Source organism: Oncorhynchus tshawytscha, linkage group LG13 (genome assembly GCF_018296145.1).
Source record: "Oncorhynchus tshawytscha isolate Ot180627B linkage group LG13, Otsh_v2.0, whole genome shotgun sequence".
NCBI classification, from domain to species: Eukaryota; Metazoa; Chordata; class Actinopteri; order Salmoniformes; family Salmonidae; genus Oncorhynchus; species Oncorhynchus tshawytscha.
This window is the reverse complement of record NC_056441.1, coordinates 33,132,920-33,149,301: the sequence shown is the minus strand read 5'-3', so window position 1 is coordinate 33,149,301 and position 16,382 is coordinate 33,132,920. Positions and strand designations below refer to the sequence as shown.

Sequence of the window (16,382 nt, the reverse complement as noted above, 5' to 3'; positions counted from 1 at the left end):
GTCAGCAGGGTGCATGACCGCAGCAGTTCCTCAGAGACAATAATGATGTTGTTTTCTGTCAATCTGTGTATGTACACTACCGGACAAAAGTTTTAGAACACCTACTCATTCAAGGGTTTTTCTCTATTTTTACTATTTTCTACATTGTAGAATAATAGTGAAGACATCAAAACTATGAAATAACACATATGGAATCATGTAGTAACCAAAAAAGTGTTAAACAAATCCAAATATATTTTATATTTTATTTTCCTAGTTAAGGCAGAATATTTCCTGAACAAAGAAAGACGTGGTGTAACAGAGGAAACACATTTGCAATCTCCACCCTTTACCCGGTTTCATTGTAAACCAAATAATTGAGCAACGCAATCCATTTAACAGATTATTTGGGCATGAAAAATAATAACACAGGAGACATGAAAAGTCAATAAAAAAAGTTTCATTTATTTTTAACGATTTCTCAATATAACTGAGGAGAAACTTCATCGAAAACGTTTCTTTTCTGATTGAAATTTAATTGACGTCAACTCCGGTCAGTAATGTAGCTAAACTGTATAATCCACTCTTATTTTATTTACAATCATAAGTAGTCAGTAGTGATGACTGCTTCCCCCCCCCATCAGAGAACTGTAGTCATGGAGAATGTGTAGTGGACATGAGTCGGTCATGGTCTCACGATAAAGTAAGCCCTGCCTGCGACTTCAAAATCTGTCGGCCCTCGACTCAAAAGGAAATTTCCTCGGACAATGGTATGGAACCCCTCTCTCTATCACTTCCATTTTCAAACTAACATTTTGGAGTTTCACGTCTCCACATTGTTTATTTTTATTTTTAAAAGAGATCGGAAGGTCGGATGAACCTTATATATTAGATGTTGTCGTAGGCCACCCCCTTTGCCCGGTGTGGTCCGGAGTTGACAGCGTTACCGCTTGACCAGATTCCAGCACTCACTTCTCCAAATGAAACAAAATAGAATCAGAGCTACGAGGAAAACATATAAATAAAACTAGAAAAGGGATCTATGCACAAAGGACTTTTCCAAGACCAGGCTCTACATTCACCCTTCAAGCTCTGGCTGTATTAGTGTCTTTGTGCGTTATTCCATATCCAATTGATTCAGAGCTTATCGTGTTGTTCTCCTGATGCCGCTCCACCTACTGTACACCCTCCTCACTAGTGACCATACCCCTCCTGTGACCTGCCTTCTGGTCTGCATCCACTGGATCTGCTAGAGTTTTACATAGTGATTTTAGGTCATTAAGCCACGTTAAGCCTTTGGAATCTCCCCCTTCTGATATGGTCCAAAGACATGGACAAGATGGCCCCTCCAAAACCTGGGGGGTACCATCTTGATAGGTTGTGTTTAAAAATTTTTTTTGACAGGTATGGACTGTAAAACACATTGAAACGCTCAGACCTGGGATAGACAGCACTACATTTTGTAAAAATATTAGCAATGTTTTTTAAGACAGTGGTTTTTGAAGATGATGGTTTTTGAGCAGGGATTAGAAATGCCTGTAATTGCTTAGTACTTCTTGCTTTCTCCCAAAAATATTCATTGTAAAGAAATGAAGTAGTGTTGCTTTGCTCCTGTGTTCAATCTCATGAAACTGGAAGATTTACAGTGCCTTCAGAAAGTATTCACACCCGTTGACTTTTTCCACATTTTGCTGTGTTAGAGCCTGAGTTTAAAATGGATTCAATCAAGATGTTGCACCACACTTCTAGACACGATACACAATAATGTCAAAGTGGAATTCTATATATTTTTTTGAAATGTTGACAAATTCATTAAAAATAAAAAGACAAAATGTCTTGAGTCAATAAGTATTCAACCCTTTTGTTATGACAAGCATAAATAAGTTCAGAAGTAAAAATGTGCTTAACAAGTCACATAATAAGTTGCATGACTGTGCAATAATAGTGTTTAACATGATTTTTAAAATGAGTACCCCATCTCTGTACCCCACACATACAATTATCTGTAAGGTCCCTCAGCCGAGGAGTGAATTTCAAGCACAGATACAATCACAAAGAAAAGGGAAAATGGTGGTTTTCCAATGGTTCACAAAGAAGGGCACCTATTGGTAGATAGGTAAAACAAAATAGAAATTAAATATCCCTTTGTGCATGGTGCAGTTATTAATTACACGTTGGATGGTGTACAAAGATACAGGTGCACTTCCTAACTCAGAGGAAGGGAACCGCTCATTGATTTCACCATGAGATCAATGGTGATTTTAAAATCAGTTATAGAGTTTAATGGCTGTAATAGGAGATAACTGAGGATGGATCAACAACATTGTAGTAACTCCACAATACTAACATAAATGACAGAGTGAAAAGAAGGAAGCCTGTACAGAATAACAATATTCCAAAACATGCAACCTGTTTGCAATAAGGCACTAAAGTATTACTGCAAAAAAAATGTAGTAACGAAATGTACTTTTTGTCCTGAATAAAAAGCGTAATGTTTGGGGCAAATCCAACACAACACATCACTGAGTACCACTCTTCATATTTTCAAGCATGGTGGTGGCTGCATCATGTTATGTGTATGCTTGTCATCAGCAAGGACTAGGGAGTTTTTTTAAGGATAAAAATAAATGGAATGGAGCTAAGCATGAACAAAATCCTGAAGGGAAAGTTGGTTCGGTCTGCAGTACACCAGACACTGGGAGACAAATTCACCTTTCAGCAGGACAATTACCTAAAACACAAGCCAAATATACACTGGAGTTGCTTACCAAGACGACATTGAATGTTCATGATTGGCTTAGTTACAGTTTTGATTTGGCAAGACTTGAAAATGGCTGTCTTGCAATGATCAACAACCAACTCCACAGAGCTGGCAGAATTTTGAAAAGAATAATGGGCAACTATTGTACAATCCAGGTGTGCAAAGCTCTTAGAGACGTACTCATAAAGACTCACAGCTCTAATCACTGCCAGAGGTGATTCTAACATGCAATGATTCAGGAGGTTTAATACTGATCTCTTGACATTAACAAATTACTAACCTTCAGGATCATATAAAATCTGAACTTTCAGCTGACTTGCCAGGTTCCTCTTCCTTTCCAGTGGTGTAAAGTACTATAGTAAAAAATACTTTAAAGTACTACTTAAGTCGTTTTTTGGGGTATCTGTACTTTACTATTTATATTTTTGACAACTTACTTATTCCTAAAGAAAATAATTCACTTTTTACTCCATCCATTTTCCTAGACACCCAAAAGTACTTGTTACATTTTGAATGCTAAGCAGCACAGGAAAATGGTCCAATTCACACACTTATCAAGAGAACCTCCCTACTGCCTCTGATCTGACAGACTCACGAAACACAAATACTTTGTTTGTAAATTATGTCTGAGTGCTGGCTCTCTCCGTAAAAAATAAAATAGTGTCGTCAAGTTTGCTTAACACAAGCAATTTTAAATACTTTAACACTTAAGTATATTTAAAACCAAACACTTCTACTCAAGTAGTATTTTAGTGGGTGACTCACTTTTACTTGAGTCCTTTTCTATTAAGGTATCTTTACTTTTACTCAAGTTTGACAAATGGGTACTTTTTCCACCACTGCAGATTTCTTCCTTAACGCTGTGTGAAGAATCTGCCTCTTCAGCATCTTTTTTAAGCACTCTGTGACAAATAACTTTTTTCAAAGTGCTACACAGTACAAATAAAAGTAGTCAAAGTGTTAAGTCTTTGAAGCTGTTTTTTACTGTGTTGTTTGTACTTACTGTTTGACCTTGTACTTATATCCCTATTATTTCAAGTTTATATATAGTTAGAAATATGTAACCTGTAGATTAGACTACGAGTATGTGGGTTGTTGTGCCATACTGTGATACAAAATGCAATTGTATGCATGGACAGTCCCACTTAGATTGTAAGGTCTAATAAATAACTAAACATGGAAAGTACATCACGTTTCGGCCAAAATGACATCAAGCACAATAACACATTGCTATTGACTCAGAAGAAAATGTGGGTTATCAACTGATTTTATAAAGACATTCAACTGACCTGAAACAAGACAGGCAATGTAACTGAACATTTCTTTCTCCCCCCAAAACAACGCCAATGTCATATTTTAAAACACAACAGTACATTGTAACATACAGTAATTCAAAGACCAACCCACTCCTCGAAAATACAGACAAGGCACCCAAAACAACACAATTACAATACATTTTACTGCATCAGAAACGCATTTAAAGAAGCCATGTGACCACATTCATAGTGGACACATACCATATGCAGAGGGACCTGCCTTGGAATCATCTTAATGATGTAATTTTCTGGTTGTAAACTGGTTTTCTGGTTGACAAAAAATCATACAACCACATTACAAGCAACTGGTCTCAACCAGTTGCTTGTAACAACTGGTCTCTCAACCAGTTGCTGGTCTCAACCAATTGCTTGTTACAACCAGGTAAAGACATATTTTTCACGACAAGAAGACATAATGGGAAAGACGTCATATTTTGGTTGTTATCTGGTCAGATTACAACTAGACAAAGACTTGATTTTCTGTTTGCTAAAAATAATTAACTTCTGCATAAACTTTCACACCACCAGTATACAACCTGACTACGACGCCATAAAATAGATTATACTGAAACCAGTTTTGCCTGCTGGGTTACCTGTCAGATCTAGCCTGACATTGGGTGAGTTACTACTGATCAATGACGTGTCTCCCTGACATCACACAGAGCTGTTATCATTTACAACTCCACATTACCAATCCTGATTATTTCACGAGTATTGGCTTTGACTTAGGTGATACATTCACTCATGGAAAAGGAAATGATCAAATCATTTAGACTTAAGTTGGAAAGGGGATATTCTCACTGATGATAAGTTTAAGGTTTAGGGCCATTCAAGTGAGAGCACATTCACATGGTCCATAGCGCTGGTTGGTATATGGGTGCCTGCTGTCTATCAGTGATGCTCCACTTCTGAGCCAAGTAGCGAGGTGGTGCAGCTGTTCCTTTCAGATAGACAACGAGCAGAGCCACCCAAAAACACCAACGAACAAAAGGCAAAATAATCGTTTGTTGTAACATGTTTGCAAATCACAAGCCAAACCAGTATCCTCCGAGAGTCAACTTTGAGAGTTTATGGGCATATATCCAATATATCATTTTTCACTATGCTATGTATGCCATTTAGAAGGACTCCCAATCTGAAATAAATCTTACCTTTCTTATCAGTAACAGAAGTGAAGAGCTAGACTCACTCATTCTTTTGTACCCTTGAGTATAACATCATCTTGTAAAAAAGAAAGAAGGAAAAAGGACAATTAGAAAATCTGAACTTCAAAATGAGTCTGTAATATAAGAACTTCGTGTGAGGGGACTAGCTGGTTATAACCATGCAGACAGCATTACCTGTGACTAGATAATAATACGTAATTCACCCAAAAGTTGACATTCGTGGCCAACTGTAATTCTCAATTCTTCATTGTCATCGCAGTTTATCTTGAGAAGATTAAAGCAATTTTTTTTTTTAATGACCAAAAAGATTCGTTTTAGCTGTAAATTCTATTTTTGAACAGTCCTGTTGAATGCACACGGACTTATTTACAAGCCTAATGTCCTTAACAGCCATAAGTGTCAATTTGAGACATTTCGCCAATGTCAATTAGATCGCCTATACTTGCATGGTGGTGATTGCCTCCACGACTTCCCCCTAAAGCACATAGCCTAATAGGTTGTGGGACACACTTTGTTGACTCGTATTATTATGGATTACTGAGCCCTATTCTACGAATCTGGTTTGAGGAGTTAGCGAGGAAACTTTGGTCAACTCTGAGTTTAAACGGTGACACAAATGTGGCTCACCTTTTAGCCAGGTACATTTCTGTGGCAACGAATCATTCAGAACTAATCTGCTCCCGGGATGGCTAACTCAGTGTTTACTCAATTTATCCCGAATGAAGTGGTTGAGTTAATCCTGTGTGTTATAAATAGTAACATTCAAATACATAACACACAACACATTTAGTAACGACGGGATGCATTTGAAACTTCACGGGCAGTAAAACTGTCGTAGGAATTCATACAATGATTTTATCGATATGAGTGGGGAGTCATCGTGCATTGCTAAGCACACCAAATAAACGATATGCGCAAGACAGACGGCACTTGTAATAGCCCATTTCACACCATAAGCCTGCTGAATTTGCAGGTTAGTTTTTCCTTTCATTTAGATTTTGGCAAAAATGAAAATGTGTCACTGACACGCCCATGGACTAATGTTTCAGTATCGTCTCAGTTTGGCTTTCGACTAGCAATGTGTGACATGTACGTGCAGTTACAAGCCCGGCTCGAGCAGGCTCAAGTAAGCGGCGGGTGAACGATCAACATCTGCCTGATCTGCCTTCATAACATGCGTGAAGCCTGAGCTGGAACGTGAAGCTGACTGAAGCTAGCTAATATCAGAAAAGACTGAATACATCTAGCTACATTCGTAGTGTACCCCCTGGACTTCAGTTGATTCATGTTCGACTGATATAGAACAAACTGATATAGTAATATAGAACACCAACCACTTGTGAAATAAATAGAAAAACACCAGGGAATGCTTCACATAACACTAAGGCCTCTACACAAATGTTAGAAAGTCAGTCACAAAGTCAAATAACCACAAAATAACACATTGGACAACTCTCGTCACCACAAACAACAGGTCTAAACAAGAATGTCCAAAATGTTTGTTCACAAATATCGACAGTTACAACTCTGGAACACAGGGTGGCATCGTTCGCAAATGCCCATCGTCTGTGTCAATCAGAGGTGGTGCCTCGCCATTCGGCACATGGCGGTGTAGCAGTGATATCGTTCCTTTGGTTGGAAAGTCTACAAGTCTACAGCTGTCCATGGATGATCCACCATGGTAAGTCAATCTAGACAGGGCTTGTCCACCTATAGGAACCAAGGTATCCCCATGAAGAGCAGTGAGACTTTGTCGATAAGACTATCATTAAGGAGGGAGTTGTCAGTGGTACAGTTTTTTTGTTGTTGCTTATTTCCATTTCACTCCATTCCCATGTGCATCTGTATGCATGTCTGTTCCTTTTACCTCAGCCCTGCCTTCCCTTACATCTCTTTTCTACCACGTCTCTCTAATACTGTCTAAACAGTATGCATCTCTCTCTCTCCCGTTTGTGTCTCTCTTTCTCTCGCTCTCCCCGTCTCTCTCTTTCTCTCGCTCTCTCCCCCTTCTCTCTCTCTCTCTCTTTCTCTCGCTCTCCCCGTCTCTCTCTTTCTCTCGCTCTCCCCTTCTCTCTCTCTCTCTCTCTCTCTCTCTCTCTCTCTCTCTCTCTCTCTCTCTCTCTCTCTCTCTCTCTCTCTCTAGTAAGCCATGTTGCTGGTGCTCTCCCCCAGTAGCCAGTAGGTCTTCATCCTCCCTTTGCCCTTCATCTCCACGTCTCCTCTCAGCTCCAGCTGGAAACAGTTGAAGTCGTCCAGCACCGTGCGCGTGGCCTCCGACACGTGGATCTTCAGGGCTGAGGGATGAGAACATGACAGAAATGTGGTCATTGAAGCCAGAGAAGGACTAGTGTATGTGTACCCTGATAGGTCATGAGATTGTAGATAAAAGAGATGGGTCACTCTCACCCTCCCCATTGGACTCCATGCGAGAGGCTGTGTTGACTGTGTCTCCAAACAGACAGAACCGAGGCATCTTCAGTCCTACAACACCAGCACACACTGGGCCTGGAGAGAACACACACACACACACACACACACACACACACACACACACACACACACACACACACACACACACACACACACACAACCTATTCCAATATTCCACAGACCCTAATGATTCCACAGTGTCAGACAAGCTCAAGAAAGTGCATTTGTCAGAAAACAAATACAATTTGAACCATACAACCCCCCCCGCCCTTCTCGCCGCTCACCACTGTGGATGCCACTGCGCAGAAAGAGCTGCTGGGCAGGTCGGTGGCGGATCCTGAAGGAGTGTACAGCCTCCAGCAGGGCTAGTGACATGCGGGCGATCTCTCGGCCGTGCAGATTGCCGTTCCTCACGGGCAGCCCAGACACCACCATGTATGCATCGCCTATCGTCTCCACCTGAGGGCGCCACAGAGTGAGAGACGGTCACACTGTCACCAGGCTTCTTAATAAATATGTCATTGACTCAGTGGCAAGTAACCGTGGTACAGGAGGCTCACAGCATGTCCAGGTCTTCGTGACATTCTAGCTCCAACACACCTGATTCAACTAGTCTTCAAGCACTTGAGTAGCTGGATCAGTTGCATTAAATGTGTGCACACCCTGTGTGAATAACAAGGTTCAGACTCGGACTTCACCTTATAAACATCGAAGTTGTCGATAATGGCATCGAAACACGTGTAGAGGTCATTCAATAGGGTCACCACCTACAGGGAAACGTGAGGATTATCAGCCACTGCATAAAATATGTGTCCTTTAAGTAGAATAACAGTCAATTCATTTGTCTTCAGATAAAAGGCAATTGTAATACAGTTAACGTCTGAAAAGTACACATTGAACACAAGTATGCTTAAATTAAGTGCAGTTCATCGATCCCAATCGTATAATTCATTGTATAATTTTAATTTGCTCAGAAAAACGGCATACTCCACTTCTCATTCATGACAGCCTAAAGCCATTGCATATCGGAACTAGACTGTATTGTCAAGCGTCTGTTGACTACGTTCATTCTGGACTGACCTGCATGGGCGTGCTCTCTGCTGAGATGGCGGTGAAGCCCACGATGTCACTGAAGTAGATGGTGACCGAGTCAAAGGCCTCAGCCTGCACCGTCTCCCCTCTCTTCAGCTGCTCCGCTACAGAGCTACATCACACACAGACAGTGTTAAGCAGAGGGAGTTGGGTGTGTGTGTGTGTGTGTGTGTGCGCGCGTGTGTGATTCAGTCAAATCACCAAATTATGTTTGTATGTACTAGTCCTCTGCAGAGTACAGCCTTTGATGAGCATTTCTGTGTGAGAGTGTGTTTGTGTGTGTCATTTTTGGACCTAATTATTTAAAAAATGACACAACCTAGTACACTGTCTTAAAAATAATTTAGGATAACAAAAAAGCGAAACAACTTATTTCCACTGTGGTCCTCTTAATACACTCACTGTGGAAGTATCTGGTAGAGCAGTGCCTCGGCCTTGCGTTTCTCTTCATGGTAAGCCTGTGTCCTTTCCTCCACCAGTTCTTCCAGGTTATTGGCGTACTGCTCCATACGAGACAGCAGGTTGTCCAGGATATTAGACCCATAACCTCTGGGGAGGGAAGGATGGCGAGAGGGATGGAGGAGAGGAGAAATGAACGGGTAAAAGATGCGGCGGGAGGTTTTTGAAGGTAGTTGTCAGAGCAGTGCAAACCTGTCGTGAGTACATCAAGTCGTTGGGTAAAATGAATCACACACATGTTTGTGCGTGGAGAGTTATTGTGAACGCATGCAGATCTCTAACTCGAGGGGATGGGTATCAGTGCATGTCTGTAGATCAGGCACCATATAACGTGCATGGTGTTAATGGAGGTTTTAAGCAGTGCGTACAGACATGGTGTACCTGTTGTGTTTGCGCAGCAGCAGCTTGATGTGGTGGAACTCGGGCCTCTCGTTCACGTCCTCGCTCCAGCAGCGCTGCATGAGCTGGCCCACCTCTTCACTGTGACTCTGGGGGCAGAGGGAGGGCCGCAGGTAGGGCCACTGGCCCAGCGCCACGCGCTCTACAATTTCTGGTGGAGAGAAAGAGGGTGGGAGGAAGAGACAGGGGTGAGAGAATATGTGAGAATCCATAAAACCATATTGTACTATTGTACAGTCGTGGCCAAAAGTTTTGAGAATGACACAAATATTAATTTCCACAAAGTTTGCTGCTTCAGTGTCTTTAGATGTTTTTGTCAGATGTTACTATGGAATAGTGAAGTATAATTACAAGCATTTCATAAGTGTCAATGGCTTTTATTGACAATTACGTGAAGTTAATGCAAAGAGTCAATATTTGCAGTGTTGATCCTTCTTTTTCAAGACCTCTGCAATCTGCCCTGGCATGCTGTCAGTTAACTTCTGGGCCACATCCTGACTGATGGCAGCCCATTCTTGCATAATCAATGCTTGGAGTTTGTCAGAATTTGTGGGTTTTTGTTTGTCCACCCGCCTCTTGAGGATTGACCACAAGTTCTCAATGGGATTACAGTCTGGGGAGTTTCCTGGCCATGGACCCAACATATCGATGTTTTGTTCCCCGAGCCACTTAGTTATCACTTTTGCCTTATGGCAAGGTGCTCCATCATGCTGGAAAAGGCATTGTTCATCACCAAACTGTTCCTGGATGGTTGGGAGAAGTTGCTCTCGGAGGATGTGTTTGTACCATTCTTTATTCATGGCTGTGTTCTTAGGCACAATTGTGAGTTTGCCCACTCCCTTGGCCGAGAAGCAACCCCACACATGAATGGTCTCAGGATGCTTTACTGTTGACATGACACAGGACTGATGGTAGCGCTCACCTTGTCTTCTCCGGACAAGCTTTTTTCCGGATGCCCCAAACAATCGGAAAGGGGATTCATCAGAAAAAATGACTTTACCCCAGTCCTTAGCAGTCCATTCCCTGTACCTTTTGCAGAATATCAGTCTGTCCCTGATGTTTTTCCTGGAGAGAAGTGGCTTCTTTGCTGCCCTTCTTGACACAAGGCCATCCTCCAAAAGTTTTCACCTCACTGTGCGTGCAGATGCACTCACACCTGCCTGCTGCCATTCCTGAGCAAGCTCTGTACTGGTGGTGCCCCGATCCCGCTGCTGAATCAATTTTAGGAGACGGTCCTGGCACTTGCTGGACTTCCTTGGGCGCCCTGAAGCCTTCTTCACAACAATTGAACAGCTCTCCTTGAAGTTCTTGATGATCCGATAAATGGTTGATTTAGGTGCAATCTTACTGGCAGCAATATCCTTGCCTGTGAAGCCTTTTTTTGTGCAAAGCAATGAAGACGGCACGTGTTTCCTTGCAGGTAACCATTGTTGACAGAGAAAGAACAATGATTCCAAGCACCACCCTCCTTTTGAAGCTTCCAGTCTGTTATTCGAACTCAATCAGCATGACAGAGTGATCGCTCACACTTAACGAGAGACTCACTGACATGATGTCAGCTGGCCCTTTTGTGGCAAGGCTGAAATGCAGTGGAAATGTTTTTGGGGGATTCAGTTAATTTGCATGGCAAAGAGGGACTTTGCAAATAATTGCTATTCATCTGATCACTCTCCATAACATTCTGGAGTATATGCAAATATGCATACAAACTGAGGCAGCAGACTTTGTGAAAATTAATATTTGTGTCATTCTCAAAACTTTTGGCTACAACTGTACTAAGGGACATTTCAATTTCAGAGAGAGAGAGAGAGGTAGAGCTCAAGTGAACTTCATTTAGAAAAGCTACCTTGGACAGACAAGCCTCTTCTCCTTCCCAGTAACAAGAGCGAGACACGTTAGAATAGTCCCAAGGCTGCAGTAAAACCAGCCTCTTTCTCAAGGTCAACAGTTTCAGAGACAACTGTATCAACAACAAAAACACTCCTTTTAAGTCTCTTCTCTGTCGTCAAGTCTCCTATCCGCCATTAACCTATTACAACTCTCAATCTCCTTCTTTTCTGTTCCGAACGAGGCGTCACTTCAAACGCAGAGGCATCCTAATAGACTTGAATATGAAAGGCCAAGGCAGAATGAGGTTGAGGGAAACAATGTTCTGTCAAATGCGTCAATACTTTAACGACTGTATCTGGGTCACCTCTCATGTTTGCCCTCCATATCAGCTCTTTTCCATTCAGTAAATAAACAATATTTCCATCGGGGACCGACTCTTCCAGTGCCAATGTTGAACTCATTGTCCACCATGTCACGCCCTGGTCAAAGTATTTTGTGTTTATCTTTATGTATTTGGTCAGGCCAGGGTGTGGCATGGGGTTTTTGTAATTGTGGTGTGTTTGTCTTGGGGTTTTGCTGGTGGTATTGGGATTGTAGCTTAGTGGGTTGTCTAGCAAAGTCTATGGCTGTCTGGAGTGGTTCTCAATCAGAGGCAGGTGCTTATCGTTGTCTCTGATTGGGAACCATATTTAGGCAGCCATATTCTTTGAGTTTGTCGTGGGTGATTGTCCTTAGTGTCTTACTTGTACTCGCTGTTAGTTTGCACTAGATAGGCTGTTTTCGGTTTTCATTACGTTTATTGTTTTGTAGTGTTTAGTGTTTAGTCGTGTTTAGTGTTTAGTCGTGTTTACGTTTTGTTTAATAAATATGGATCGCAATCGACACGCTGCAGTTTGGTCCGACTCTCCTTCATCACCACTAGAAAACCGTTACAGAATCACCCACCACCAACGGACCAAGCGGCGTGTCAACAGGCAGGAGCAGCCGAAAGAGGAGAGGCAACAAAGGCAGCAACAGCGGCGCAATGAGGATTGGACATGGGACGATATATTGGATGGCAAGGGTTGCTACACATGGGAGGAGATCCTGGCGGGAAGGGATCGCCTTCCATGGGAACAGGTGGAGGCACTTAGGAGAGCAGAGGCAGCCGGAGAGAGGAGCCGGCGATACGAGGGAACACGGTTGGCAAGAAAGCCCGGGAGTCAGCCCCAAAAATTTCTTGGGGGGGGGCTTACAGGGAGTATGGCTATGCCAGGTAGGAGACCTGCGCAAACTCCCTGTGCTTACCGGGGGGCTGGAGAGACCGGGCAGGCACCGTGTTATGCTGTGGAGCGCACGGTGTCTCCAGTGCGGGTGCACAGCCCGGTTCGGTATATTCCAGCTCCTCGTATCGGCCGGGCTAGAGTGGGCATCGAGCCAGGTAAGGTTGGGCAGGCTCTGTGCTCAAGAGCTCCAGTGCGCCTGCACGGTCCGGTCTATCCAGTACCACCTCCACACCCCAGCCCTCCGGTAGCAGCTCCCCGCACCAGGCTTCCTGTGTGTGTCCTCGGTCCAGTACCACCAGTACCAGCACCACGCATCAGGCCTACAGTGCGCCTCGCCTCTCCAGCGCTGTCGGAGCCTTTCTCCTCTCCTGCGCTGCCGGAGTCTCCCGCCTATCTAGCGCTGTTAGAGCTTTCCTCATCTCCAGCGCTGCCGGAGTCTCCCGCCTGTTCAGCGCAGCCAGAGCTGTCAGTCTGCATGGAACAGCCAGAGCTGTCAGTCCGCATGGAGCAGCCAGAGCTGTCAGTCCGCATGGAGCAGCCAGAGCTGTCAGTCTACATGAAGCAGCCCGAGCTGCCAGTCTGCATGAAGCAGTCAGTCTACATGGAGCAGCCAGAGCTGTCAGTCCGCATGGAGCAGCCAGAGCTGTCAGTCTACATAAAGCAGCCCGAGCTGTCAGTCTGCATGAAGCAGCCAGTCTACATGGAGCAGCCAGAGCTGTCAGTCTGCATGAAGCAGCCAGAGATGTCAGTCTGCATAGAGCAGCCAGTCTGCATGGAGCTGCCAGTCTGCATGGAGCTGCCAGTCTGCATGGAGCTGCCAGTCTGCATGGAGCTGTCAGTCTGCAAGGAGCTGCCAGTCTGCACGGAGCTGTCAGTCTGCACGGAGCTGTCAGTCTGTAAGGAGCTGCCAGTCTGCAAGGAGCTGCCAGTCAGCACGGAGCCGCCAGAGCGGTCAGTCTGTAAGAAGCCGCCAGAGCTGTCAGCCTATATGGAGCAGCTAGTGCCGCCAGTCTGCCCAGCGCCGCCAGTGCCCCCAGTCTGCCCAGCGTCGTCAGTCTGCCCAGCGTCGTCAGTCTGCCCAGCGCCGCCAGTCTGCCCAGCGCCGCCAGTCTGCCCAGCGCCGCCAGTCTGCCCAGCGCCGCCAGTCTGCCCAGCGCCGCCAGTCTGCCCAGCGCCGCCAGTCTGCCCAGCGCCGCCAGTCTGCCCAGCGCCGCCAGATCTGCCAGTCAGCCAGACTCTTCCAGATCTGCCAGTCAGCCAGACTCTTCCAGATCTGCCAGTCAGCCAGACTCTTCCAGATCTGCCAGTCAGCCAGACTCTTCCAGATCTGCCAGTCAGCCAGACTCTTCCAGATCTGCCAGTCAACCAGACTCTTCCAGATCTGCCAGTCAACCAGATCTGCCAGTCAACCAGACTCTTCCAGATCTGCCAGTCAACCTGACTCTTCCAGATCTGCCAGTCAACCAGACTCTTCCAGATCTGCCAGTCAGCCAGGATCTGCCAGTCAGCCAGGATCTGCCAGTCAGCCAGGATCTGCTGAAACCACCAGCCAGCCAGGTGCTGGTAGATCTATCTACCGGCCTGAGCTTCCTCTCACTCCTGAGCTTCCTCTCACTCCTGAGCTTTCTCTCACTCCCGAGCTTTCTCTCACTCCCGAGCTTCCCCTCAGTCCCGAGCTGCCTCGGTCCCGAGCTGTCCTTCAGTCCCGATCTGCTCCTCAGTCCAGTGGGGTTCTGGGTGAGGACTACTAGGCCATGGTCGGCGGCGAGGGTGGACTATCCAGGGACGAAGGGAGAGGGGACTAAGACATTAAAGGAGTGGGGTCCACGTCCCGCGCCGGAGCCGCCACCATGGACAGACGCCCACCCGGACCCTCCCTATTGTTTTGAGGTGCGTTCGGGAGTCCGCACCTTAGGGGGGTTCTGTCACGCCCTGGTCAAAGTATTTTGTGTTTATCTTTATGTATTTGGTCAGGCCAGGGTGTGGCATGGGGTTTTTGTAATTGTGGTGTGTTTGTCTTGGGGTTTTGGTGGTGGTATTGGGATTGTAGCTTAGTGGGTTGTCTAGCAAAGTCTATGGCTGTCTGGAGTGGTTCTCAATCAGAGGCAGGTGCTTATCGTTGTCTCTGATTGGGAACCATATTTAGGCAGCCATATTCTTTGAGTTTGTCGTGGGTGATTGTCCTTAGTGTCTTACTTGTACTCTCTGTTAGTTTGCACTAGATAGGCTGTTTTCGGTTTTCATTACGTTTATTGTTTTGTAGTGTTTAGTGTTTAGTCGTGTTTAGTGTTTAGTCGTGTTTACGTTTTGTTTAATAAATATGGATCGCAATCGACACGCTGCAGTTTGGTCCGACTCTCCTTCATCACCACTAGAAAACCGTTACACACCACCCCTCTCTCTCCTCATTTCATTGATTTTCCTCTTTTCTTATTTTTAGTTCCCAACTTCTGTCTCTTGTCTCTCACACATAAATTATATGGCAACATTTCATGGGGGTGAGAGGGGGGTACCTTTAATTTTAAAAAAAACAATTCTCGATTTTTTATACCGATCTAAATCTGCAAGGATAGAAACGAGTGGTAAAATGCCAGAGGAAGACGCGCCTGATGCACACGGGAATATCTTTGGTTTGTCTCTATGACATTCATATGAAGCTGAGCTACGACCTGCTAAAGTCGAGGAGTCACAGTAACTGGACTTTGCTTGGAAAGTAATCTTATACAATGTGTGATCAATTGATCTAATCACTTTCTGTAAAAGAGAATGTGTAATTAAATTGAGTGTTCATATAAATTATCATAATAAAACATATTCGGTAGCGGAATAACATTTGGGGAAATCGGGTCTAGACTTGATTTCCTTATCCATTATTATTATTATCATTATTATTATTAACATTATTACTATTATTATTATTATGATCATTATTATCATCATTATTATCATCATCATTATTATTATCATTATTAACATCTTTATTATTATCATCATTATTATTATAATTAATATAATCATTGTTATTCTAATATTATTAATACTAATAATCATTATTATTGTCATTATTATCATTATTATTATTATCATCATTAATATCATCATTATTATCATTATTATTATTATTATCATTAAATAGCCTCCCTAAAAGATGGGTCTTATTAAACTACGTAGGAATTGCAAGAAAATAGCTTAAAAACACACATTTTCCTAGGTTCCTCAAATTAAACAAAATCAAACTGGTGGTGTATTTAATATAGGCAATCTCAATAAACAATGAAAATGAGAAAAAAGGGGGCCATGTGGAAAAAAGGCTGGGGACCACTGCTTTACCCCACCAACACACATGACCACCGGTTGGCCAGATTTCAAGCTAGCTGTGGCGTGAGCTTACAGCACATTCTTAACTCTATGACATGTACAGAATTTCAATGTGCTTCCATAAGAGCCTGCCTAGGTATTTCTACTGACAGCAACTAGGGAGCTAGCTCTTTATGACAACTGGGATCTACTTTTGATCCTATATAATTAGGGGAATGTCAAAGAGTCCTGAGCAGATTTTCCTATGCAGGAGATGTATGTTTCCCTGGGGAATAAGGTGGATGGCAGCAATTTACAATATGTAAGTATGTGTACTTATACATTGTGTCTGTGTCTGTGTGTGTGTGTCTGTGTGTGGTGAAAGATA

At 43.7% G+C, this 16,382-nt stretch overlaps 1 protein-coding gene across 1 annotated transcript in view; it reads right to left on the bottom strand.

Moving 5' to 3' along the window:
* Positions 1-7,296: 7,296 nt before the first annotated feature.
* LOC112232405 (atrial natriuretic peptide receptor 1) overlaps positions 7,297-16,382 on the bottom strand; it is a 112,994-nt gene continuing 103,908 nt past the window's right edge. Inside the window, exons 17-23 of the mRNA XM_042295543.1 lie at positions 9,585-9,753; positions 9,147-9,293; positions 8,733-8,856; positions 8,351-8,419; positions 7,937-8,111; positions 7,629-7,727; positions 7,297-7,516 (exon numbers count right to left, since the gene is read on the bottom strand). Of these exons, the coding sequence (XP_042151477.1) occupies positions 7,362-7,516; positions 7,629-7,727; positions 7,937-8,111; positions 8,351-8,419; positions 8,733-8,856; positions 9,147-9,293; positions 9,585-9,753 (938 nt within the window). The 3' untranslated portion in view covers positions 7,297-7,361. The remainder of the gene's footprint in view (positions 7,517-7,628; positions 7,728-7,936; positions 8,112-8,350; positions 8,420-8,732; positions 8,857-9,146; positions 9,294-9,584; positions 9,754-16,382) is intronic.